The 26,728-nt window shown below is 42.7% G+C and overlaps 2 protein-coding genes and 1 long non-coding RNA gene across 4 annotated transcripts in view; 2 read left to right on the forward strand and 1 right to left on the reverse strand.

Moving 5' to 3' along the window:
• ADSSL1 (adenylosuccinate synthase like 1) overlaps nt 1-9,564 on the forward strand; it is a 78,486-nt gene extending 68,922 nt beyond the window's left edge. The window contains exons 12-13 of the mRNA XM_029598067.1: nt 2,255-2,404; nt 3,996-9,564. Of these exons, the coding sequence (XP_029453927.1) occupies nt 2,255-2,404; nt 3,996-4,048 (203 nt within the window). The 3' untranslated portion in view covers nt 4,049-9,564. The remainder of the gene's footprint in view (nt 1-2,254; nt 2,405-3,995) is intronic.
• On the reverse strand, nt 21-18,096 carry LOC115089777. The gene is made up of 3 exons (XR_003856226.1): nt 17,370-18,096; nt 5,499-5,825; nt 21-612 (listed from the first exon to the last, which is right to left on the reverse strand). It is a non-coding gene; the product is annotated as an uncharacterized LOC115089777 (long non-coding RNA).
• Nucleotides 18,034-26,728, forward strand: SIVA1 (SIVA1 apoptosis inducing factor). 2 transcript variants are annotated; one of them, XM_029598071.1, is made up of 5 exons: nt 18,034-18,085; nt 18,212-18,373; nt 18,561-18,758; nt 25,430-25,586; nt 26,481-26,728. In XM_029598071.1, exons 2-5 carry the CDS (start codon nt 18,256-18,258, stop codon nt 26,536-26,538), a joined length of 531 nt encoding a protein of 176 aa, XP_029453931.1. In that variant the 5' UTR covers nt 18,034-18,085; nt 18,212-18,255; the 3' UTR covers nt 26,539-26,728. The 2 variants fall into 2 exon arrangements, with proteins under 2 accessions (XP_029453931.1, XP_029453929.1); XM_029598069.1 differs by lacking the exon at nt 18,034-18,085 and having other exon boundaries at nt 18,129-18,373.

Raw genomic sequence — 26,728 nt, forward strand, 5'->3', positions numbered from 1 at the left:
TTTAAATTATTTAACCACACAGGAATGTCTGGTGTTTATTTTTTTTCAGATGTTTAATGCAAAATGAAATGTTAAAAATTACACATCTGGTCAAACTATAAAATATAAGACATTTATAATGTTATACTTTAAGGTAGCCATGCATATTAGTTTAAACTTTTTGCAACTAGCATGGTCCACTTTCCTTATAGTTGATGCGCAGCACTACCTTACAACACTACACATTTTAAACCTAAAATTTTAAACAGAACTAGAAAAGGCAAACTGTAAACAAAAATATCAAACACATGGGTTGTTTGTTTTTACCTGCTCCCTGCCACGTAAGATGAATAGAGCAGTTCAGAGTCCTGCTCACTGCACTATGATTCACCCCTTTGATTTAAAAATAGTTAAAGCAGATGTTAAGGCAGATGTTAATTTACATAGACAAGGAAAATAAAATATAGAGAAGGTGCTAGTAATTGACAGCATTCGCCCATAGCCTCTCCTTTCATTTACAGTATTTGGTACAGCGCTATCTCTTTGGAATGTACGTTGCGTTCCAGCCTTGGTGTTTTCCGCTCAGCTGTTGCCATTTTAAGTGAATCTTCCAGCTTGCTAGTGTTTGTACATCTGAAAGAACAGAAACAAAATAATCATAAGAGCAGAAACCCCCCCCCCCCACCTCTATTTCTTATTGACAAAATGGTGTATCCAGTATTTTGAAAACAAAACAGGTTTTTAAAAAAAAAATGAGTCCCCATAATCCATATTCTTGAAGAGATTGCTTTATGACTATTTTCTTGGTAGGTTAAGTTTTGCTGTTTTCCAGCGATTACCAAAGATGATGGATTGGCTCAGAAGGTCCACAGGGAGGATTATTTTCATTTCAGATAGCAGCTACAATGAATGAAAAGGGAATAAGGGAGCACACAGTCAATAAAAATGCAATGAAATAATAATAAAAAATCTCAGTTAGCGGATTCAGGTTTGTGTTTGGCCATAAAGAGAGTTTATACTGGGCCCAGAGTGCTCTTCACCTCACCTGCCTCAAGCTGCTAAGCCGAAATAAAATGCATGGGAACAATGGCAGCATGCGTGGGAAAAGTGCCTTTCTTCTAACAAATTTAATTACCAAAGATGGTATTTATTGGGGAATATTGTTTGTCTTATGAATATTTCTTGCCAAACTCACAGCTTTTAACCAAAATTTAATAGAAATGAGAACATGGTCTCTCCCCTGCTAGCAGAGCCTGACGCCTGGAACCAGTGGATTTGGTTTTACCCAGCAGTTTCCTCCTCCTCCTCCTTGGGTTTTCAGCTCAGTCAGTCACAGAGCTGGGATCCTGGTTCCACGAGCCTTCATTTGCAACTGCTCAGGGATTTTCCCCCCTATATAATAACTGCTTGTTCTCAACTTGCTATAAGTATGAGCAGTGCCACAGTTTGCGCAGTTTTAGATGCATTAAAATGAGACATTCCTGTGGGTATTAAGGTTGGGGGATAAATTGGATGTGAATGAGGGGTTCCCAAAAATACCTGTGCCATTTTTGTCCCCACAAGTAGCAGATGCAAAGCACGTGGATGCTTTAATGCACCTACTTTGCACCTGCTCATTTTCAAAACTGATGCAGTATACGTGGACTAAAATAGCCGATGTACTTCACATATGAGGCCATGTGCCAACGCAGGCCTTCCAGAACACCTTGCAATCATGGGCCCTAAACCTGGCCACTAGGTGACACCATTATACGATGACCAGGACTCCCTCCAACCCCTTGGTGCTATGAATGCTACCTCCGCAGCATCCCCAGCCCTGACCAGCTTGGGGACTGGAAGACCTGAACTGAGAATCAAACCCTTGGTCCCTCTCCAGTCACTGAGCCATCCCCAGTGTTCCTCTAAAAAATTCAATGAATCCTTTGTTTCTGGGCCACTGTATAGTAGAAGGAGACTACTGAGCTGTAGAATGCAGGAAACCTAAAGGGTAAGATATCCTGGGTCTCACGTGCATGACGTGAGAAACAATTCCTTACATTTGTGTATTAATATAAAGGATCTGCTGATTACAGTTCCCAAGTTGCATTATGGTAATAATGCAAAAGAAATATTTCAAAACTGCATCTTATTTTCTAAAATCAAAGAGAAGATTTTAACTAGTTTGTATGAAAGGCACAAGATGTGCACTAAAGGTAATCCGGAAGGATGTATATTCCTTTTGATTTGAACTGCCACTTTTTTTTTTTTAAATTTAGAACTAACTGTGTTTTCATAGCCAATCAGGAAATTTTACAGAAAGTGGAAGTGGAGTATGAGGTTATGCCCGGCTGGAAGACCGACACAACTGGTGCCAGGAAATGGGAGGACCTCCCACCCAAAGCGCAGAATTACATCCGATGTGTAGAAAACCACGTCGGAGTACCAGGTAATCATGTCTTAAAATCTGTTTTGTGGCAAGCCCAACAAAGGCCACAGTGTGTCTGAAATGGATGGGCAGATAAAAGTAAGGAACTATCATGGAAAGGAGATATTTGAACAACGTCTTCAAATGCTGGAAGGTTTAGGATATCATGTTATCCAAGGCACATGCAAATTTATTTCACATATGCACTTACTTTTCGCATTGAAGACCCCTGACCCCTATGGGACTCAAGGATGGAATTCTCTGCCCCTAGAATTAGGCATGCAGGAGTTTTGCAGACTTGACATTTTGTTTAGAGAGAGGAAAAGCGTTGAGTGCAAGGTTGAGAAATGGGAAACGGGACGATTGATTCTATTTTCTGCTATTCTGACATCTAACTAAAGGAACATTGGGGTAGATTTTATAAATCTACGCATGCGTGTACTTTTGTTCGCACACCAGGCGTGAACAAAAGTACGCCAGATTTTATAAGATACGTGCGTATCTTATAAAATCCGGGGTCGGCACGCGCAAGGGGGTGTACATTTGTGCAACTTGCGCGCGCCGATCCCTGCGCGAGCTGCCCGTTCCCTCCGAGGCCGTTCCAAAATCGGAACGGCCTCAGAGGGAACTTTCCTTCTACTCCCCTGCACCTTCCCCTCCCTAACCCACCCCACCGGCCCTATCTAAACCTTCCCCCTACCTTTGTTGTTAAAGTTACGCCTGCCAGAGGCAGGTGTAACTCTGCATGCGCCAGCGGGCTGCTGGCGCGCCATCACCCAACCCGGGGGCTGGTCCGGAGACCTCGACCACGCCCTGGGCCAGCGCCACGCCCCCCGGAACGCCCCAAAATTCGTGCCGCCCACCCGACACGCCCCCCCTTGCGAAGCCCCGGGACTTACTCGCATCCTGGGGCTTGCGTGTGCCACCGAGCCTACGCAAAATAGGCTCGGCACGCGCAGGGAGGGTTTTAAAAGGGTTACGCACGTACCTTATGCGCGTAACCCTTTTAAAATCCAGCCCATTATGAATTAGAATATGGACCGAAAAGCACATTTCCAATGAATCCATACATTAGGTATAGGCAACACTGGCACATTTCTGACTAATTCCCCATGGTTGATTTTGATTTCTGGGGCGAAACTTCCCCGCCTCCATTTCTCTGCCTGTGAGCTCCATAATCCTTACATCCAGCCCTGTGAGCAGTAGTACGCCATTGTCCTCACTCAGTGAAACGGTTTAGAAGGAAGCTGAATCTCAAAGAGACACTAAAGGCTTGATTCACTAGTGCTTTTCTCCCATTCTGTGTCTATGGAGAACAACTTTGATGAATCAGGTCCTAAATATCATCTTCACGTCGACTGTAAAATATAAGTACTTTTGCCAATTCATTTGGTGCTACTTTAGAAATTTTGTAGGGTAAAATAGCCTCACGGAGTGTCAATTCCATGCATATTTGAATTCTGCCATCGTAGTCTGTTCCAGGTGTCCACCACCTACATGCCCTGTGAAAAGGATGTTTCAGCACAGGTCAGCATGCACAATGTTAAGTAGGGCTACTATGTCTCATCTGCTTCAAAATAACTGAATCATTCATATTCTGTTTTATTTTCAGTAAAATGGGTTGGTGTTGGAAAATCAAGAGAGTCAATGATCCAGCTGTTCTAAGGCAAGAATACATCTATCTTGAAAAGCCCTATTCTGCCTTGACTCCAACCCCCATGTTGTGCTGAATATTCTTTTACAAACAAGATTGTTCTTATGCAAAAATGACTAAAACCCAATATATATTTTCTGTACTCTTTTGCCTGCTCACACAGCAGCTCTCAGTATATAAGATCTATATGAGATAAAACCCACAAACTATTTAAAGTAGGGTTTTTGGTTTTTTTTTAAAGGAGGAAGAGTTTGTATTTTTATTTTGACTGATATGCTACAACCTTTCTAATTAATAGAGATTTGTTTCCTCAGCATATTTTATACTCTGGGGGGAGGAAGGCCGTTGATATTCAGCCGCTGAGCGGATAGGTGTATCCGGCTGACTTTAGACCTGCCCTACAGCGTGGCCAGAGAAAGCCGGTTAGGTTAACTGGCTAACTCCGCTCCTCCCATAAATGCCTATGGAGAGTCCCCAACTTAACCAGCTAAATTGTAGCCGGATAAGAGTTTTAAAATCGCAGTTTTCAGTTATCCCTCTGAATGGCTTTTGAATATCTACCCCTAGAAATAATTTAATGATAGTTCTCACACCTAATTTTTTTCCCCCCAACAGCTAGGGAATTATCTTAATCTTAACTGTTCAGGATTATATTTTTAAATCGAGGGGTTTTCTGCACTTTCTGCCATTTACTGCAGCAGATAGTAATGCTACGGATCACACAGTCATCTGCTTTATTTGCAGTACCTCACTTCCTTGCCCCTCATTTATCTCTCTCCAAAACGTATTTCCCTCATTTCACACATTCAGTACGAGTAGAATCCAAATATAGTCCCTATTCTACTGTGTGTTAGAAATGTGTGTTCTTTCCTGATTATGGTATATCTTAAACCTATGCACGATTATAAGAAGTACAGTAGCAGAAAATAACCACACACACTACACCTTGCATTCAATCAAGAGATACTAATAGGAATGGAGTATTACTGTGCTCAGAGGGAAAGTCATATTTCTCTTCAGCCATTGTCAGTGTATTCAGAGAAGAAATAATAATTTGACATGGGTGTGCTGTACCTATATTACAATAGTTCTGGCAATGTAATTATCAAAGATTAGAAAATCAGATATGCCACAAGACCCCAACATTACAGCCAGATAAAAGGAGTAAGAAAACATCAGGCTTTTGCCATAAAAGTAGAAGGACATCTGAAGTATATTTCGCTGGTGCTCGAAAAATGTGGTTCAAAGGTCCAGACCCTACTAACCGCATCATTACATAAACTCAATATTACTTTGTATATATAACAATGGTACTGAATAATACAAGTGGTCAGTTATGTTTCATGATTTTATTACTGCAGGGATTGTGAAGAGTACCTGTCATAGCTCACACTTAGAGATAAGCTAGATTTAATTAATTGCACAGAACACATTGTACACATATAGATCCATCATACTCACCCTCTGCTTAGAATCTCTCCTGGTACAGAAAGCAGCAAGTCCATTGACTTCTACTCCGTTCAGCAGTCTCCTCCATGATAATTACCCAGCTGCAGTATGCAGCCTTAGCTTGCCTTCCAGCCTATATATTTAAAATAATTCTTCGAGTCAACTGTTTGTTAACTGAGAGATGGGCAATTTTTAACTGCTTGAGAAAAATATTGAATATTTGATTCTTTACTTGTAACTACTTTCCAATTTTAGTTTCAAACTATAGGAAACACCATGATCTTCCAAGAGCAGTTTTCCACTTTAAGTTGTGGCTGTTAGTTTCTATTTCCATCTGCCCTGCAAAAGAAGAGAGTTGCCCATGTGTAATACATCTGGGGGGATAATTTTGCAACATCACAAACAAAAAAAGTCAGCAAATATGCACATAAGTTTTCAAAGCGGACTTATGCACACAGGTCCAGTTTGAAAGACTATCCCACCAAATCTATCCACACAAGTTGCAGCTGCTGAAAATCGATGTACATGCTTTTAAAATTAAAAGGTAAGCACACAAGTCCAAACCCCTCCTCAAGATCACCTCTGCACAGTCTTGGTAAACCGACACACGACAATGACGCACGCACACAAGTTTACCCGCATAGTAGGTGGGAAATTTTATAAAAGGTGAATTCTGCATAAAATACTGTTTTACTTGTATAAGTTCCTTTGAAAATTTCTCTTGATGGTGGGGGTGGGGTTGGGGGTGTGCAATTTTGAGACGGACCACATAATTCATAAAGCCTGCGGGTACGTTTTACGCATGGATTTAACGTTCACTTTGGAAATTAATGCAATGTGTCTGCTTTCATTGTTAAAACTATCTAAGCAAAAGTCCTCGCAGCCGTTTCGGGTTGAATTTAAAAGCATTGCTGGCACTAAAAGGCCCATATTCACAAGTACATGGGCCATACGCGAGCAACCCGCATTTTAAAAGCTGAAAATTATGTGTACATATGTGCATGTGTGAGCAAAAAAAAAAATGGGAGGAGGGAACGAAGTTTGGACAGGTCATGGGCGTTCCCGGGGAGGGCCAACAATTAGCACATAAATCCATTTTTTAAATCTGACGGCCACGCGTGTGGCGGCTTGTTAGCCACCTATATTTACTGCTGTACCTGATGAGGGGCAAGTTTGCAGAAATCGCGTTTTAGGCCTAACACGACAGGGTCAAGGTCAAATGAGGGGTGGGAGAGCAGGCTGAAGGACCAGAGGGTCCTGGATGACCTTGAGACGAACTGGGCAAACAGGTAGCTTAATTGGTAAAACTGGGAATATCCTTCACATGAACATGATTTAAAATCCGCTTACCTGTGTGCGTTAAGCAGACAAAGCACTAAGGAAGTTGTGCGAAATACCTTTGCTCGAGTAACCGCTTAGAAGTAGGAGCACATATATGCACAGTAGGTATATTTTAAATCATATGCGCACACCTGTGTGCATGATTTAAAATTCCAGTATATGTGCACTTGTGTGCCCATATGTGTGCGTGTATGTGCACCTGCGCCCTTGTTTTAAAGTTACTGTCCCTGCGAGGGTACTTTTTCCAAGCAAAATCAGTGCACGCTTTTGAAAATTAAAAAAAGTATGTGCACTGTTTTAAATCCCACCCTCAGGAAGGCCTCCCCCTACTGCAGGTAGAAGTGCGTGCAGGGTGGACCTAGGCATGTGGTTTCTGCATTTTTTACCTGTAAAAATGACTTTAAAAATGAACTCTTAGGGTTAATTTGAAATCCGCCTGAACTGGTGCAAAGTTTGCATTGCACTCATTTTCAAAGTGAAAGTACGTACATACATTTTCTTGGTAAATTATCTCAGAAAAACTACCTGCACATATTTTACAATTGCTAATTTGTGTGGGCAGTTTATGCAAAAGGAAAAGAACACGCACACGTCTAAAAATTCAAAAACATGCACATAAATGCAAAGTCCTCCCCAACTTCAGTTTCGAATGCCTCTTCTCGCTGCGGTCAAAGTATGTGCACACAAGGTCAGATTTAGGCATGGGCCTAGGGTGCCAGACTCTGAAGGTGCCCAATCCATCTGCAGTCCTCTGCCTACGGATGCCATAATCTAAAATCTAGCCCTGTGTGCATAGAGATCCTATGCACATAGTTACACCTGTACATGGGGAAGGCAAGCCCATTTCCATAGGTAAAGCACTGTTTTATAGGGATGTGCACAGAAAAGTTTGGGGGGTTTTTTTTTCATTTTTCTAATTTTTTTTTTGGGGGGGGGGGGTGTTTGGGTTTGTTTCATTTAAATGAATACCAAAGCAAAAAAAAAAAACCCTCCCCAGGGATGCTGCAATAAAGAAACGAATCACCTCCACCCTCCCCATCCGTGGAATCACAGAAGTTGAAATTGGGTAAGAGTGATCCTCAGCCACTCCTGCCTTACCAGGTACTGTTATCAAAATAACACTGGAAAGCCCAGAGACCGGCACCATTCTTTTATACAGCTGTACAACAAAAGAGCGACTGGGGATCCCTCCTGCACCATTTCAATTTCTATGACCCCCACGGATGATGTAAGATGTGTGGTGGGATAGGGAAAGCCGGGGGGGGGGGGGTTAATTTTGTTATTCCGGCAACACTGATGCCCTCTTCTGGGGCTGTTTGGAGAAGTGTGCCAATGAGCCTTCCTGTACTCTACCACAGGAAACAATGCAGGACCCATGGAAGATAAAACCTAGAAGGCTCATGGTGTCCTCTAGGCTGCTAGGAAAAGTATGCAGATGAGCCTTACAGTTCTCTGCTGCTAGAAAGAGTGCAGGAACTGTGGAAAGCGAATCCTAGATGGCTTGCACAAGTGTTCTCTGGATTCCTCTGCTGGGATAAATATGCAGATGAGCCTTCCAGTTCCTTACTTACATGCCCGCCCCTTTTTTGATTTTTTTTTCATTTGTGTGTGCAGTGGGAGATACGCACATCTTTGGGCGGCTTATAAAATCCACCCGGTTTTGATGCGCGCAGGGTTTTTAAAATTCACCTTTTAGATTACAATTCTAGAAGGGCATCTGCATATTAGAAAAAGCGCAGGAAGTTTGGAAGCTGAAACCTAGGTGGCTCATGGTGTTCTCTGGAGTCCTCTGCTGGGAGACGTATGCAGATGAGCCCTCCTGTTCTCTGCTGCTGACCGCGACACCACTTCCTCCTAAGCGCACAATACAGAGACACATACCGGCACCTTCAATCCACAAAACCCTTCAAGAGCCGCAATCTAAAAGGTACATTTTTAAAGCCCAGTGCGTATCTCCCGCTGCACACACAAGTGAAAAGAATTTTAAAAAAGGGGCGGGGAATGGGTGTGTCAGAGTCTGGACAAGAAATATGCGTATAAATACTTACACGTCCTCTGCCACGTAAATTTACTTCTGCTCTGGATGGTGTACAAGTAATAAAATAAAAAAAATCTAAGCAGGTCAGCAGGGTTTTAAGGGTCGAAGCTGAGTAGCAGGAAGACTATTTAACTGGGGGGGGGGGGGGGTTAGGAAGTCCTCTCTCAACTGGGCAAACTGGGAACAAACTGGGAAAATGGCAAATGTAGTTGGCATGCATCCCTAATAAAATTCCCCCACTTATGCGGTGGAAGTGGCATTCGCGCACACATGCGTGCGTCCGTTTAAAACCGTGCGCACACGTATGCACGTCCAGGATATTTTATAACATGCGTGCACACTCGCACGAATGTTATAAAACAGATGCGTCTCTGGACGTGCGCCCACGCGCCTGTTTAAAAGTTACCGTCTAAGGTGCGTCAGACTCCTCTTTCCGTTCTACCAGTTGCAAGAAACTGAACCTTAAATATAAAGTTCAGTACCGTCCAGGGCAATACCAGAGTTCAGCTACCTCATGAATTTGTAGTAATGGACTCTGCTTTAAAGAAAGCAAAAAGATCAAAAGCATGCTTCAGTACTCCTTCCTGCTAAGGACACCAAATTACTGAAGCTGAATTTCAGCCCAGCAATTCCAAATGGTCCAGTATCTTTGTAGTAAACTACACAAAAAAAAAAAAAAAAAGAGATGCCTCACTTGAATGAAGTTGGTGAATGCTCTGAATACCTCATAAGATCTTCATTCAGGCCCGGATTTTCAAAGCCCTACCCGCATAAATCCGGTGGGGTTACGCACGCCAGGCCTATTTTAGAAAGGCCCAGCAACGCGCAGAAAGCCCCGGGATGCGCGTATGTCCCAGGGCTTCAAAAAAAGGGCGGGGCGGCCATTTGCCGTATGTCAAAGGATTGCGAGCCGGCAGGCGCAAGAGGTAAAATAAAGGTTGGGGGGGTTAGGATAGGGCTAGAGGGCAGGAGGGTGGGTTAGGGGGTTAGGAAGTTCCCTCAGAGACCGCTCTGAAATCGGAGCGGCCTGGGAGGGAACGGGGGAAGGCCGAGGGCATCAGCGCGCGCAAGATGCACTAGTGTGCACCCCCCTTGCATGTGCTGACCACGGACGCCCACAAGTAGGTTTTAAAATCTACCCCACAGTGTTTTCAAGACTGCTTCAAGACCTACTGCCATAGGTATGGGGGCCAGAAGACCAGCTTGGATAAGAGCTTCAGAGGACATAACACGACAAACTGGCAGATGCCCTGTGTATGAAAGGTATCTTATTTGGAAACAAAGTAAGGAAAATGGTTGACCTTATAAAAGGAGCATTACTCAACCCTCTAGATGTTATCCATAGTCACTTCTGATCAACAGCCTGCTCATAAGAAATATCCATTGCAACCCTACAGAAGGCAATTCTATTACCTTCTAAGACAGTGCCAGCCGTAAGCTTTCCAGATGCAGCGTCTGCCTCAGGAACAACAAACAAGGCAGACCGCGTCAGTGGGAGAGGGCCTAAGTTTTGACTAGGAAACATCTCTCCTTTACCCTTGAAATTCTTCCAGATGAAAGGAAGGGGGAAAGACTACAGTTTTTTCACCCTCAGTGGTTTTTCATATCTATGGATTGATGGGTGTTCAAAATAGTGTTAAGAGGGCTATTTCTGAAATTTTAAAAATCCACCTCTCCTCGCTCCACTGGCCTCTTATGCAACTCCCCTGGAATAACTTCAGATCCTACAAGGGGAGCTAACCTCAGTAATGGCAGCCAATATGATAGAGCCGGTCCCAATAATGGAGAAGAACAAGGGATTTTACTCAACATACTTCCTTATTCCAAAAATCTCAGGATGGCTTTGTCCTGTTCTGGACTTGAGAAGTTTAAATAAATATCTCAAAAAAAAAAATTCAAAATGAATTCACTAGACACTATTTTTCCTCAGCTGGAAGTCAATCACCGACTTATCACCCTGGATCTGAAGGATACTTAACAAATCTCCATTTACACTGATCACAGAAGTATCTTCACTACACAGTACATCTACGAATATTTCCAAATCACTTTAACACAATACAACAAAATACTTATTCACCCCAATCTTATTGATTTATTTAAAAGAACATTTAACCTGCCTATCCACAGTTCTACGCAAGTAACAGCAACATATACATAAATAGCATAAATAAAAATTAAACAGATAAAACAGGGGTAGCAGAACACCTTCTTGATTAGTGGAACCAAACAGACCATCTGCCCCTGTCCCCAGTTTCTAATGCCCTGTGGGGCAAAAGGTTGGTAGGGCGATGTCTCTGGTGGCCCACCCAGTTCCACTGCCCCAAGAGATAAAAACAGAACAATATATATAAAATGAGCACCATACAAAATCTGACATCCGCAAGCAACAGAACATCCCTAAGCCAGGTAATGCAAAACTAATTACCACACCACACACTTAATGACATTTGGAGAATGCCCACACAAATAAACTTGCTTTCAAATCTTTCCTAAAAAATTAACAGAGAACTACCAGTTTTCAAATCATCCAGCAGTGCATTCCAGAGAAGAGGCCCAGCTATAGAGAAAAGATGATCACAGGACTCTGGAAGCTGAACCTGCTTAATGAAAGGAACATCCAAAAGGTATTGAGAAAAGACCTTAAATGTATGTATAGGACGATAGATCTTCAAAACCGAGTTAAAACATCTTGGAACTAGTTTAAGGTCCTCAGGTCTTTGTACCTTAAACTGAACATGTGAACAAATGGGCAAGCAGTATAATGCAAACAGCACAGGAGTGATACGGTCCCTAGCTCAAGCCCCAGAGAGTAATCATGCAGCCTTGTTCTGTACCAGCTGCAAGGCCTTCATTGTTGAAGCAGGCAAGACAAGGTACAAGGCATTACAATAGTCAAGAGTCGAGATAATTAGAGATTACACCATGGTCCTAAAATCCGAATAACTTAAAAAAATGGTTTCACATAATGAACAATCCATAACTTAAAAAATGCACTTTTTACGACAGACATAACATGGGTCCTTCCACTAGATATTCTTACAACTTTAAATGGAAAAGATTTTCCATGTGGTGTACATCAGAGAAGGAGGATCCATTCAGTTTCTACATTTCCACCCTGTTATGATATCTTCTCAGTCTCTCCGAGTCAGGATTGAAGACTAATTTCATCAGAGTATACTCGAGTACTATTGTAGCATATTACCACCACTTAGAAAGTCTTCCAGTTTCTCAACATCTGACAGCAAGATTCATTAAAAACCTTTGCTATCTTCATATTCCCAAAAGAGACCCACCTGCTCAGTGGGATCTAAATATAGTTCCTTCTAGCTAATGAATTCTCCTTTCAAAGCCTTAGCATGTGTGAACCTCAATTTTCTTTCCTGGAATTTTTTTTTTTTTTTTTTTATATAGCAGTTACCTTGACACACAAAGTAAGCAAGTTCTAGACCTTAGGCCTATATGCATCCCCCACACATCTTCAAGAATAGGATGGTTTTTAAGAAGTCATCCAAAGTTCTTACCTAAGGTAGTTTCTTAATTTCACCTGAATCATCTATAGTTTTACCAACATTCTTTCCAAATCTTCATTCTAAGAAAGGTGAACAAGCCCTTCATACCTTGGTCCTTGGGTTGCATCAGGCTTTATTATTCTACTTAGAAAGGTCTAAAATGTATAGGAAATCTCCTCAACTATTTATTTCTTACAAGCCAAATAATAATTGCGACATGAATGCTCTGCCTGGATATCAGACTCACTGCCTATTCCAATGCTAAATCTGGTATGAGCAGCTTTGATGTCCCTAGCGCACCTTCATTCAGCAAATCTTCAAAGCGGTTATATGGTCCTCTGTCCATACATTTTGTAAAATATTATTGTCTTGAAGAGAACTCTCCTAGGGATAGTGCCTTTAGCCAAGCAGTACGGAAGAGCTTGTTTAACTAAATGCTACAACTCTCCCTCCTTCCATTCAACACCGGGTTGCGACGCTTCCACCACTGAACAAAGAAAATTATTAGTTGCAAAATTTAGCTTGGGAGCTCCCATTTGTGTGGCTGAAATTAGTCCTGCTTGTCCACAGAGAAAGCAAGGTTGCTTCCCTATAATATGTGTTCACCAAAGACAGCAGAACAATTCAGCTACACAATCCCTCCCTCTTTCCCATAAGATTAAGCTTGTGAAATGACAAGAGGTGACTTGTGTGACAATGGAAGGATGAGAACACCTGCACACGCTTAGGAATACTTCCAGGTCTTCTGAGTGAGCACATCCACATCAGCGTTGTCAGGTGACATCATTTATTTAAAAGTTTTATATACCGCACTCTACAAAATTTACCCGATGCAGTATACAATATAAAAACATTCATAATTAAAACAATATGAAACTCTCATGATGAACAAAGACATCATTCGCTTGTTTAGCTGAATTGTCCTGTCTATAGAGAACACCTGTTACAGGTAAGCAACTTTGCTTTATCATGCAACAAGCTGATGGGAGATCTACGTGCATTACACCATGAGAAGCCATTACAAACTAACAAAGTGCAACACCAGAATTTATATAACTGTCACCAAGTTTCTTTTCCAGCCAAAGTAATCTTTGCTTTTTCAAATGTCTGTGGCAAAAAAAAAAAAAATTTCTCCTCTGCTTCCTATGCAATTCCTGCAATGAAATAAATGTTTAACTTTTTTGTAGTGTTTCTATAGTGCTGCTCATCAAAAGTGCTAGCATAGCCTTGATATTGCATTTTCCTCAGGAGAAATTGGAATGGGAGCATGCTTCATAGGAAGAGACAATCTTGGAAAGAAGCACAGCTGAATTACCTGAGCTTTCGCAAGAAAGTAAAATTATGGATATTCCCTGAAAATAGTTAACCTTTCCTGACTGATGAGCTCCTGTTTTCATGTTATTTTTGGGTATGTTGGTCTGGATTTTAGTGGTATATTTGTTTTTAATGGTGTTCTTATATGTGTAATGTATTTTAGTATTATCCACCACCCTGGGCAGCCACTTGGCTAGGAAATCGTTTAAATAAAATAAAAGCAGCTGCAGCCATAAATAAAAAATGCTTTTATTCTCAAGAAATCTAAGTATATGAGAAAAAAAAACTGAACAAAACACCACAATGAAGGATGGCAACTGGAAATAAATGAGCTGACATTTTGAAGAAATGCTGATTTTTAGGTTTGAGTAACAGCAAATCCCTACCAGTGGAAACACAAAGGTATAGCTTTCTGTTTAGGCTGTGAAGATAAAGGTCATATGGTTACATTATCCTGGGGCCGATCTGAGGGCTCAGTGGCAGTGCTGTGTTCTCCCATATAGGACACCCAGTAAAATACAATTAACTAGGTTTGTGCTTATGTGCCAGTTTTCTCTTTTCAGAACTGGGATGCAAGTATCCTGTTTTGTTGATCTGTGCTGAAAGCATTTAGCAGAGAATGACTGCAATGCATGCTTTTCAAGTTTTTAACTGGAGAAGAAACCATTTAAAACAATGAGGAAAGTAGTCTTGTGCTAATAAAGTGGCATTAAATTAAATATTTCAGTAACTAAGCCAGTACAAAGGTAGCTATAGTTTTGCACCACTATTAGAAGTATTTTTGATAAAATATGTAGTATATTCAACTTAATCCAATCACTGTAAAAATAATCAATCTTGAAAGCAATTCTGTTATAATAATTGAAATAAAGTTATGAAAATACCTTATATTTATTGTTTGAAATAGTCTTTCCTCATTCTCCTCCAAAGGCCAAAAATAAAAGCTCCAATCATTTATGAAATCTTTAATGATTTCAAGATTATCTACTCTTGGCCATAAATTGGTAATTTTTGACATCTTTGTTTCTGTTTCCTGAGACATCAGTTTGCATGGATTTTTATTCTATGAACAGCATATTTTGAAGTAGAATTTTAAAATTAACTGCTGTTGGCAGAGTTTACAGCATTAAGGGGCAGATCTTCAAACCTGCGCACGGGCGTAGATTTGTTCGTGTCAGATTGTGCAAACAAATCGCCCGATTTTATAGCGCAGAGCCCGATTTTATAGAGCCAAGCTGCTCCAAAATCGGAGCAGCCTCAGAGGGAACTTTCCTTCCGCCCCTCCCACCTTCCCCACCCTTCCCCTATCTAACCCGCCCCCCAGCCCTATCTAAACCCCCCTCTACCGTTATCGTTGAAGTTACACGCACCGGCCAGCTGCCGATGCGCCATCCACCGGCACTGCGGCTGTTCCGGAGGCCTTGGTCTCGCCCCCAGAACGCCCCCGGGCCAGCACCCCGCCCACGGCACACCCCTTTTTTGAAGCCCCGAGACATAGGCGCGTCCCGGGGCTTGCGCGCGCCGCCGAGTGAATGCAAAATAGGCTTGGCGCGCGCAGGGGCAGTTTTTCTCGGGTTACGCGTGTATGTTACGCGCGTAGCCTTTGAAAATTTGCCCCTAAGAGTTTACAAAACCGCTGACAGCCGGCGCCTCCTTATTAGCATGGGTCCTAATTTAAATACTGCATCGCGCGCCCAGGAGAGGTGCCTGGGCTAGTGTTGGGAGAGCTGGCGCTTGCCTCGGAGTGCCGGCTCTCCCGCACAGTTTACTATATGGGCCTGATTGTGTAGTGGGGAGGAAAAGTGAATATTTTGTCATAGATTATACAACACACTTATCTATAAGTATAGAGGTTATAAGTCTGAGAATAAGCAATAAAAGCATACAAGGTTAGAGTTTGCATTAAGGAATATACACAAAAATACTTCCCCTCACAGTTCCCAATGTGACTCTGATATATCTTTGGAAATACAGGAATACAGTGCTGGGAAACCAGCAAAATAGCTCATCAGGTACTTCATTAATCACTGGAAATGTCCAAAAGCTTTATCTCTGAGCTGTTTCTCTGATTTCAAACAGTTAGCTTGAAGTAGGGCTTTTTAAGTTGATTCTGTTGACTTTCAGGTTTTCTCTGGGCTACTCCCATGAGTTCTTGAGGCCCCCAACTGTCTGTTCTTATCACATCAGCAAGCAGTTAGGTGTGGCCAAGTGGCTACTGTCCTATTTTCCTCTGACATCTGCAGTTAGCCTCCAGAGTTAACTGCTCTTTTATATATCTGATCTCATGACTTGTTTTTTGTTACAAGCAGACTAAGAAAAATGGCATATTTATTCTCAGAACATAGAGGTTGTATATCAAATAATTACACTAATATCAGTGATTCTCTGCTTCAATACTTTCTATCGCTGTACAATATTCTTCATGTAAGCTAACTAGCTGCTTAAAAATAATTTCCCACATAAAGCCATAAAAATGCAGCCTGAGCTCCCCGAGTTACTTCCTTATCCAGCAAGAACTAAATGTAAACAGGCTTAGGCAAGTTAGAGAAAAACTCAATTTCTAGTATTCTTTCTGCTTAAAAAAACAGATATTAAGCACATCTTAGGGGTCGAGTCAGTAGGAACTTACTTAATGACCCCTGACCCAGGCAGTTTGATGAGGAAAGCACAGGAGAAAGAAACTCCAACAAATTCCTCATGTTCAAGATGGACTTAAATCGAAATATATTATTATTAAAGCCTTCATATTGTCATTTGGTTGTTCATGGAAATAGTAACAACCTGACTGCCCTGCAAGGTAATACATTGGAATAGTCCAGCACAGATCAAAAGTGCATCCGAAGAAAATCCCTTCACAATTAAAAATAAGGAAAAATACCAGCAGAATACAGTCAAAGAGAAATGTCGCTCATATTATTTTAATATCTGCTGCACAAGCAGAGGTGGCACTGTCGGGCTGGAAGAGGCAGCAAACGGGTAAAAAAAATAAGCAGAGGAGACTCTTGTGTACAGAAGATCTAGTATTTCTGTGATGCACAGTCTCTATATTCAAAACATTTTTTGTTGCCAATTCTTACAGGTGCCCATATCCCTGTTTTTCATGTCCTATGTTTTTAGCTTCCATATCTAAAAAAAATAAAATAAAATTCTTCTTTTAAAGGTTAAGGGCAAGACATCAGTTGCTGTTTTGAACCAACCATAGAAATCTTAAATTCATTCTTTGGAGTCAAATTTGAAATACACCAAGTGCTGTTAATTATACTAGGTCTTGTGCTTTCAAAAGATTTATAGTAAGAAATAGAAATGTTCCACTGCACTCCTAATTAAAATATATAGAAACATTTCTAAGAGGTGTACTAATCCAAATGAAAGCCTCTGATGCCACATCTTATACACGCTAAACTAGAAAAAATAATAGGACTTTTGATAATAATACACATAATTAATAACCGTGTGTAATGTCTAAGTTCTATCTGAAAGTAAACTTTTAGAGACATCAAAATCTAGAAAAAAAATCTTGCATTTGAAATGTTTTTAGACTCTAATTAGAAATTCAGTCCATTGTAGTTGATTATAGCGTAAGTAGATAAGCAAAATAAACTCGGTTTTTTAAATTCCCAATATATGCATTCAATTATTAAAATACTCTATTCAGTTATTTATAAAAAAAATTCTTACTTTAAGCTTCCTTGATGGAATCCTTTGATTGTGTATTGTAATGATGTATCCACGCCCAAATCAAATTTCCTTAGCAATGCTAAAAGGTCAGCGTGAACTATCCGTTCTTCACACAGTAAGAAAACGTGTAGCAGAATATTTCGGCCTATACGTTGAATTATTTCATCTATTACCGAGACCAGCAACCCTCTTCTGCCACCTTACATAAATTCTGTTCCTCCCAAAACCTGCATTCGTGATGCTGCCACCATCATCCCCACTCCCAGTCTAAATCCAGGCACATTCCTCTAAAATCAGACCAAGAACGGCGAGAACTGGAAGCAAAGCACTCGCAAGCCCCGGTCTGAGGACTGGACCCTGCAGAGGAGAAAATGGCCCGGATAAACACAAATGGAGACGGGCAGCCCCGGGCTACGGAGCTGTCAGAGGTGAGCATTCCACGCGCAATCGCTACGTCCGACCCTTATTTCACAGGCACACGCTATACTGAAAGTCCAGAGAGAAATAGAAAAACAAGTGAAAATGGCCAACTAGTGTTCAATGTTTAAACATACACTAAGCAGCGGGGAAAAGAGCTGATAACTACAACTTTTCCTGCAGCGGCCAGACAGACGCTATTTAATCACTGCTAAGAGTCCAGCGAGGAATGCTCCGCCCCGTGTCTCCACTGCGCGCCTGCTGATTGGCCGCGGCCGACAGGGCGTCAGAGTTGAAAGGTGAGGAATCGGGAAGGGAGCTGGTAGCAGACCTGTTTTTGGCGCGATTCTTTTTTTTTTTTTTTTTTAATTTTTGTTTCTGTTTTTATTTTCTCCCGCGTCCTGCCGCTTCTTCGGCACGTGCAGCCACAGTCGCCTCCCACCCCCCACCGCTCTTTGGGCCGTGGAGGATGCCGAAGAGATCCTTTCCCTTCGGGGACGGGGCTCCTTTGCAGCTGAAGATGCGAGTGGGCCCGAAGGAGCTATGCGACGGCGTCTTCGGGGAGAAGTACAAGCGGGAGATCTTCGGTGAGCGGCCGGAGTGTAGAGCCCGTGCGCGGGGAGTGCAGGAGCCTCTTCCCGCCCTAGTCCCCGGCGCGGTTTAAGCGGCGCTTTGAGGTTTCCTCGGGGCCTGGCATTTGGCGGCTGGACCTGGGGGCCTGGCCTTCGTCCTTCCTCTCTAGCCGGGTTTATTTTGTTCCTCTTCTCGTTCTAGAGAAAACCAAGAAGCTGTTGTTCAGCGGCGCCCAGGCATTCATGGGCGGTACGTGGAGTGGGGCTGCGGCTGCAGGTTGTCCCGAAGCAGCTAAGGCCGATTGCGCGGCCGGCAGGGGCGACCTCGCCCTGTTACACGGACAGACTCGGATCGGCCGCGATGGCAAGCTACTCCGGGGCTCGCGGTCCCCCAGAAAGCGTGAGTGGCTTAGTGTGTTTTCTTTTCACTAGGAAGGGCAATGAGGATAATAAGTCTAACGAAGTTCCTTTTAGCAAACTTCTTCAATTCATTGTAGGTGCTTTTTTGAAGGAGAACTGTTAATGGGCTCAAACGGAACATGCCTTAGCAAAGAATGATTTACTTGCAGTGCTTGTTTCCCTGAACATACCCAGATCAGTCTAGGTATTTGCCTCCCTGCCAGCAGATGGAGACAGAAAGTTTCACACTGACACTGTACATAACCCAGTGACCACCTGCAGTCTGGAGAGAAAGGGGAAAAAAATAAAGATTAAAAGACAAAATTATTGGATCCTCCCAGGGGGTTGTGAGGTCCTAGTGGGCCCCCCCCCCGGTTTGAGCTGGTTTGAGTGATCCTTCTACTAGCATGGTCCGGAGGGTGGACAGATCATTCATTGTCATTGTTGCTATTGTTTAAAATGTAAACCGAATTGATCAATAATTTTGTTATTGGAAAGTCGGTATAGAAAAATGCTAAATAAATAAATAAATAAATTCATCCCCCATGAGTCAGCGGTGGAGTCTGCTGGCAGTTCTGCACTGCAAGCCCAGTAGAGCAGGGAAGTATCCATTTTATATGGTTTGTCCTGGGCTGGGTTGCTAAAATTTGGCAAAAGGAGACTGATATAGCCAGTGGTCTGTTCTTTTCTGATCTGCCAAGCGGCCTGTGCTCCTGGAACCTGACCCTCTGCACCAAAGGAAAGTATTTGTTTCTATGTATCTTTATTTGTTCTTAGAGAGTGTTTAAAAAAAAAAAGAGGAATCTCTGCAGTTGTGAGGTTCTTGGGGGGGAAGCTACCTCAGGAGCTCAGCGATTGGTGGGGTTTTTTGTTTTTTTTTCAGCAGCTTCTCTGCCTGCAGAGGCGTACAGGTGTTGCCTCTGGTGCTGAGGGACTGTTCCCCTCCTTACCGTTGAGGTGCCGCAGGTGCAGGGAGGAACAGTGTGTGTGTGTGCAGTAAAAGTGTTGCCGGGGGGGTCCTGTGTCAAGCATGACTGCACCAGTAGAACAAGCTTCATGGGTGACTGGGTCTAGAGCTGAGGCTTTCCCTGTCAGTGCAGAAATGGCAGCCACTTTCGATTCCCTAGCAGTTTTGCCGAGAGAACAAGAGGAATCCCCTCCTCAACTGTTGCCAGTGGTTCCCTGTCCTGCAGAGAGGCACTTGCACGAGAGGGAGTCTCTGGTTCTGGTAGAAGACTTTTACCAGTTTTAATTTGCTTATGCGCAAAGCATGTTTAGCGAGATGCTGGCTCTTGGCCCCAGTCTCCATGGATTCTCGGCCAGTCAAGAGGCCTGAGCTGTTGAGAAGCTCTTCAGGCCGATGATTTTCAGTGCTGGATGTTAAATGGAACCAATCCTAAACATGCTGAAGGTATGGGCAGGCTTTACTTAGCCGTGTAGTAGGCCACTGCAGCAGTTTTCTCTTGTGCTTGGGCGTGTGCGTGCATTCTCACCGCGTGGCAGTTGTATGTGCTGGGACTTGTGCTCGTAATTTGAACGTATGTCTGTGACCTAAACTTGAGCGCTTATTTGCACAGGTACTCGTGTGCATAAGACTGTAGCCTAAACTTCATGTATTTGTGTATTTGTGCATATACTCGTGCGCGTACGACCACAACCTAGTCTTGAACATGTATTTGTGCACATCCTGGAGGGGGTGTATGTGTACGCCCAGGTGATAATGGTATACGCACAGGAGGCCACCTAGAGCTGAAGTTCAGGAGAGCTAGGCGCCAGGGACGAACAGGTCCAAGCTCCTTGCTATCTAAGAGGCTTGCCATCTGATAGCAATTCAGTCCTCAATCTCTCTTCATTTGTGTCAGCGCTTTTTAGATGCTCAAAGCAATTTGGTTACTATAGCTTTTGCCCATGTTGGGACATCCCCTTGGCCTATGGTGTCTTTGGAGGGGGAGTGAAGTGGGAGGCGAGGCAATGATCAGTTCTCCTCCCTTGTTCCTGAGAGTAGAAGCTTCCCTGAGAGAGGTTGAGGAGAGCAAGGTTGGGCCTATGGACTCTGTTATAGATCCATCCTCCTCCTGGGTGGAATATTTCCAGGGCCTGCAGACATTTCTGTAGGGGTGCCCAGCGAAGGCGAAGTAACCTACTATGTAGGGATTACGAGCTCGGGCCTCCCATTTGTCAGTCATGGTGGGCAAATGCCACAGAGAGGCTGTCTCTGGTAATGTTCAAGGGGGTGTGGGTCATGAGACATCAGAGGATTCCAATGGGGAATTGGCTTTCTCACTTCTAGAAGAGGGAGAAATTGCATATGATTTAGAACTGCTTTGGACTCTGCTCAATTTTTTTTCTTTTTTCACAGAGATGTCTTGCTGAGTTTGTTGGCTCAGACCCTGAATACGCTTAACATGGCTAGAAGTCAATTTTAAGTTAAGCATCCTGTTTCTTTTGCCCCTGTATCCAATTCAACAGATATCAGATTTAAAGAAGGTAAATGCAGCTCTCGAGGTTCCCTATTTCTGCACGGAAACTCTGAGATCCAATTCTGAGGTCAATCATAGCAGCGGTACGCAAGGAAGATTTCTTGGCATCTCTCGGCATATCTGCACTTAGCCACCAGGCTGGAGCACCAGAGATTCCTGAGGTTCATGGTCCTAAGGGAACATTTTTGATTTCGAGCCTTTCCCTTCAGCTGGTGACTGCTCAAAGTACCTTCACCAAGGTGAGGGTGGTGGGACAGCTGCATTGCAAAAGGAGGGTGCGTTGGTGTATCTAGATGACTGGCTGGCTAATATGCAAAATCAAATGACCTCTGTCCAACAATCAGTACAAAAGGTACTAATGCACTCGAAGTCTCTAGTATGGGTGGTGAACCTAGCAACGAGCCATTTATTCCTCTTACAAAGTCTGAAGTATCTGGGAGCTCAGTTAGACACACTGGCAGAGAGCATTTCTTACAGAAAGAGACTGCCGAAATTGCAAGTCAGATTAGGTTTCTCCTGGATTCTATGGCATCTACATTGGAATTAATGCATTGGGCAGTTGCAAATATGTGGCCTCTATAGGGGGCTCTTCTCCTGCTAGAATTCCTTATCGGAAGAGTTTCATCATCTTCCGTTAGAGGGGGAAGCCAGAGACATTCTTTCATGGTGCTGACTTTCACCAAACTGGAGCGTAGTGCGGAATTGGAGACTCTGAATTGGATAACAGTCACCACTAATGCAAGCCTCTCTGGTTGGAGGGTGGTATGGCAAGATCAGTTAATGCAGGGCCAGTGATTAAAACTGGAGGCGTTGTGGCCTTTGAATCTGTTAGAGATGAATGGTGCATTTCACATTGCTTGCATTGTCTGCCAAGGTTACGCAGCCATCCAGTACGGATCCTATCAGATAATGCAATGACAGTGAACTACATCAACCGTCAAGGCGAAACCTAGAATCAGGCAGTGGCTCAAGAGGTCCGGGAGTTGATTCTCTGGGCAGAACGGCACTTGGAGTGGCTGGCAGTGTGTTACCTCACCAGAGTAAACAACGTTCAGGCAGATTTTATCAGTCTGAGAATGTTAGACCCTGGGGAATGGGAACTGTCTGAGGCAGTAATGTCTTAATTCACAGAAGATGGGGATATCCCGACCAAAGAGAATACCAAGGTGTCGTGGTTTTACAGGCCCTGAACAGAACACAGTACAAAGTTATTGGAGCTCTGGTGTTGCAATGGACTCGGGATTCTTCTTTGACTTCCCTCCCAAGGCCTAGAGTGGACAAGGGATTACGGCGGATAGAGAAACATCCAGGTAATGTGATCCTGGTAGCTCCAGAGTGACCACATCAATCATGCTTCCCAGATCGGATCAACATGGCCATAGACGGGCCCCTGAGGTTCGGTTATCGGTGAACTGTTTTCCACCAGGGCCCAATGTTTGGGTCAGACGGCTCACTTCTGTGTCTGTTTCACTTCTGGGAGGGGGATATTCCAAAGCGGCTATTTCTACCTTCTACATCCTTGATGTGTGTGCAAATTTGGAGGATCTTTGAGTCCTAGCCTGCTGTTGATGGAGTGCAGTCTCAGTCTGTTCAGACTACGGTGTCGCATATTTTGGCTTTTCTATAGAAAGGTTCTGGTCATAGGACTGGCCTTTAACTCTGAGTGTCCAGGTAGATACATTTGGTTGTCTCTGGGATAAAGTGCAAAAGTATCCTCTGTCCACACATCCAGATGTTCTATGGTTCCTTCAGGGAGCTAAGAACTTGCGTCCTCAGGTGTGGAACATTTGTCCATCTTGGAATCTGAATCTAGTCCTTAGAGGACTGTGTGAGGCTCGGTTTGAACCACTACAGAGAGCTATGGTTAAGTACTTGACTCTTAAAGTGGATTTCTTGGCGGCTATTTGTTCAACCAGGACAATTTCGGAGCTCTAGGCACTGTCGCGTTGAGATCCCTTCCTACAGATATCTGATTCGGGGGTATCTTTTTGCATGGTTCCTTTTCTGCCTGAGGTAGTCTTGGCGTTCCATCTTAGACAGTAGAGCTTCCAGCTTTTATGGATTTGGATTCATCTACACCTCATGGGGGAGTAGCTTAGGCTTTTAGATTGCATTATTGAGGTATCTAAAGGTCATTTATGATTTCCATGGATTGTATCACCTCTTTGTACTGTGGAGTGGCCCAAAGAAGGGAATTAAGTCGTCTAAGGCTACAATTGTGCAGTGGCTGAAGGAAGCAATCGAGTCGACGTACATTTCTAAAGGGCTCCTGCTGCCGGGTGTTTAGGGGTGTAGTTGACATGTTCTCAGGTGACGTCCTGGACTGTCGCAGCAGGTGTCTCAGCATGAAATTTGCTGGGCAGCTACTGGGAAGTCAGTCCACTTTTGCTAGACATCACTTGGGTGTCAGGGCTCCAGCTTCCAAGTGCTTTAGTGAGTGTTCTACCGGCGGAACTCTCCACATCCCATCCGAGTTAAGGGGAGTTTAGGTACATCCCAGGACTCTGGACTGATCTGGGTACATACGGGGAAAGGAAAATTTGGTTCTTACCTGCTAATTTTCGTTCCTGTAGTACCACAGATCAGTCCAGAGACCTGTCCATTTATGGTTTTTGGAGGTTTTCGGATGCTGATTGCTTATGTTAAATTTGGGAAATGAGTTTTTTTTCCATTGTCTTTTTGGGCAACTTCATCTTGCGGCTTGTTGGAGGGGAGTGAGTTTGCTTAGAAATATAGGGTTGTTGCTGTCATCTTGGTTTGGGTACAAGTCAATACTGAGGAACTGCAGGTGGCACACTAGGTTATGTACAGTGTCGGTGAAACTTTCTCTGTCTCCATCTGCTGGCAGGGAGGCAAAACCCAGGAATCTGGACTGATGTGTGGTATTACAGGAATGAAAATTAGTAGGTAAGAACCAATTTTCCTATAGAGTTTCTAAAACAGCAATAAAAGTCTTGTCCTCTTTGGTGATAGAGGATTGTTTAAGTGAGACGATCGGCCACTGTCATTGCCAGTCCCTGTCTGGCTGAGCACACACGGTTTAGACTGAAGAAACAGGAGGAGGGATATGTGCAGACTTATTTCTAATCTTATGACTGATTTTCTATATTAGAGTAATTAGTGGGTGGAGGATTTAAAACTTTGTAAGCTAATAATTTTCAGGTAATACTATTTTTTTCACTAGATTGAGAATTACGCTTCCTTCATTGGCCTAGTGTATGAAGCTACAATTTTAAAGCAGTTTGTGCTGACTTATTTTAATATGTTTTGGGGAAAATTTAAAAATCTGACTTGTGATTCTGGATTGCATCCTCCTGCCCTTTTTTCTCTACATTGGATAAACTAGTTTTTCCAGCTGTTAATTTTAATAAAGGAATTTTCAAAAGGCCAAGCGCATTTTAGAAATGGCCTAGCCACGAGCGTGTATCCTGGTATGTGCAGAAGTGCTGGGCCATCCAAAAGGGGCAGGGTGGGATGGAGACGGCAGCCATTAGGCCCTGTCCTGGGGAAGTGCGTGCCGGCTGGCGCGTGGAAGTTACTTCTGCTCAGACGTAACTTAACTGGGAGGGAACTGGGCAAGGCCTACATGCATTGCCGCACGTATATATATATTTTTTAAATCCTCCCCGTTGCTTGCGTGGCAACCCACCTGCACATGCGTGTGCCGGGAATTGCGTGCACATGGACGTACACTCACGTTTTTGAAATTGGACCCCGAAGCCTTGTAATGCAGGTTTTCAGTGTCTGTTTAAAATGTGTAAGAAAAAATATCTGTGGAAAGAACACCAAAACATATGCTTGGATGCAAAGCAATAATCATCTGACTACTCACTCCTTATCAGTCTCCTTAAAGCACATCATAATCTTGTGAGACTGCATTTGGCTAGTGTTTACCATGATTTTTAATGCTTGAATTACTAAAGGGCATCTAAAACTGGTGAATGCGTTACTGCTGCAAATAATGCACTAGTATTAGTAAGTTAGGCAGATTATTTAAATATTAATGTTCTGCTAGAGACTTTTGCATTAATATCACTTTTAGTAAATATGACTTTTGCTTTCAACAAATCTTTTAAATGTTTCTGTTGCAGTAATGGTTTCTTGTTCAATCTTTTACAGGAATTACAGTTTGCAATGTAGACTTCTTTCTGCTAGTGACAACTGTTGATCTTATTTGTAAATGTTTTCATAGTGACTTCACCAATGGGGGTTTCCAAAGCTTGTACATCCTGTGTACGGTCTGTTGGTGACAATGAAGCCTGCACTCAGTGTGAACGATTCGTCTGTCAGAACTGCAGCAAGATGTGTAGCTCTTGTAATGCCAGTACCTGTTCCTTGTGCTCGGTTGAGTAAGTGTTTCTGTTCAATATGCTTTTTAATACTTGCGTATTTAGAGCACACAGCATGAATCTTGCAGAAGGAGAGTCCATATGCACTGTTCTCTTAGAACATGCTTGGCAAGCTCTTGCAAAAGTTTGATTTGGGTTAAATATTAAAGTGCAGGTACCTTTTACATAGAAACAATTATCAAGCATTATTTGTGTGGTAAGCAAACTTCCTCATTTCTACCCACATTTTCTTTGAAGGAAAAGGATCTAACTACTTTGCCAATTTTAAATACCAAAGTAGCTGGAGAAGGCTAAGTTGCCCAAAACCATATTGCTGCCATAAGCTTGGCAAGCTCTTTATATCCTTTAGGTACAGTGCATATATTTAATAGTTTTAAAGGCATACAGCTGAAAGCATCTCTTGTATAACTATACAAGAATGATGTTGCTGCTAGCCAGTCAAAGTTTTGCATATTTGCCTTCACTTCATGCATCTGACGAAGTGGACTCTCCTCGAAAGCTCATGCTTCAATACCTTGGTTCGTCTATAAGGTGCCACCTGCCTCGAGTCATTTTTTTTCTTTTGCATATTCTTTTGCCTTTGGTAGCTAAGAAATCAACCTCTCCTCCCACAGTTGTTTGAATGGCACTAGTGCCTTTATAGCTGTATTCTGTAAGGTATTTAAATATCAGGCACTTAAAATGCCAAAAGTTTTATTACCTTTAAAAACATCACTTTAGTATACTATTTAAACACCTGAACTTAGGAGATGTATGCCAGAATTTGGGGTGTAGACTGCATCCTCCTACGAGGGATAAAAATCTAGTGTTTAAGGTGCTCCACCTGCTATCTAAAGTGTTTAAAATGTGAAACTTGTTTGTTATGAAAAATGAGATTTTAATTTTTCTCAACAGTGAGAGTGGGTTTGGTGAGAAAATATTCTGCAATGACTGCTCGATGTTTGAAAGATGAAGGCATCATCTGGAAGCATAGCCTGCAGTGGACTGGGCTGACTGTGTCTTTGGGCAAGCCCTTTTTAGTAGGGTGTTAAACTTTGTGTATATATATATATATATATATATTGATATTTCTATATGTGTTTTGATTTTTTTTAATTGTATTGTAAAAGAGTAAAAATAAACGTTTTAATGTTGAAACTCCA

The sequence above is a fragment of the Rhinatrema bivittatum genome, chromosome 4 (genome assembly GCF_901001135.1).
Source record: "Rhinatrema bivittatum chromosome 4, aRhiBiv1.1, whole genome shotgun sequence".
NCBI classification, from domain to species: Eukaryota; Metazoa; Chordata; class Amphibia; order Gymnophiona; family Rhinatrematidae; genus Rhinatrema; species Rhinatrema bivittatum.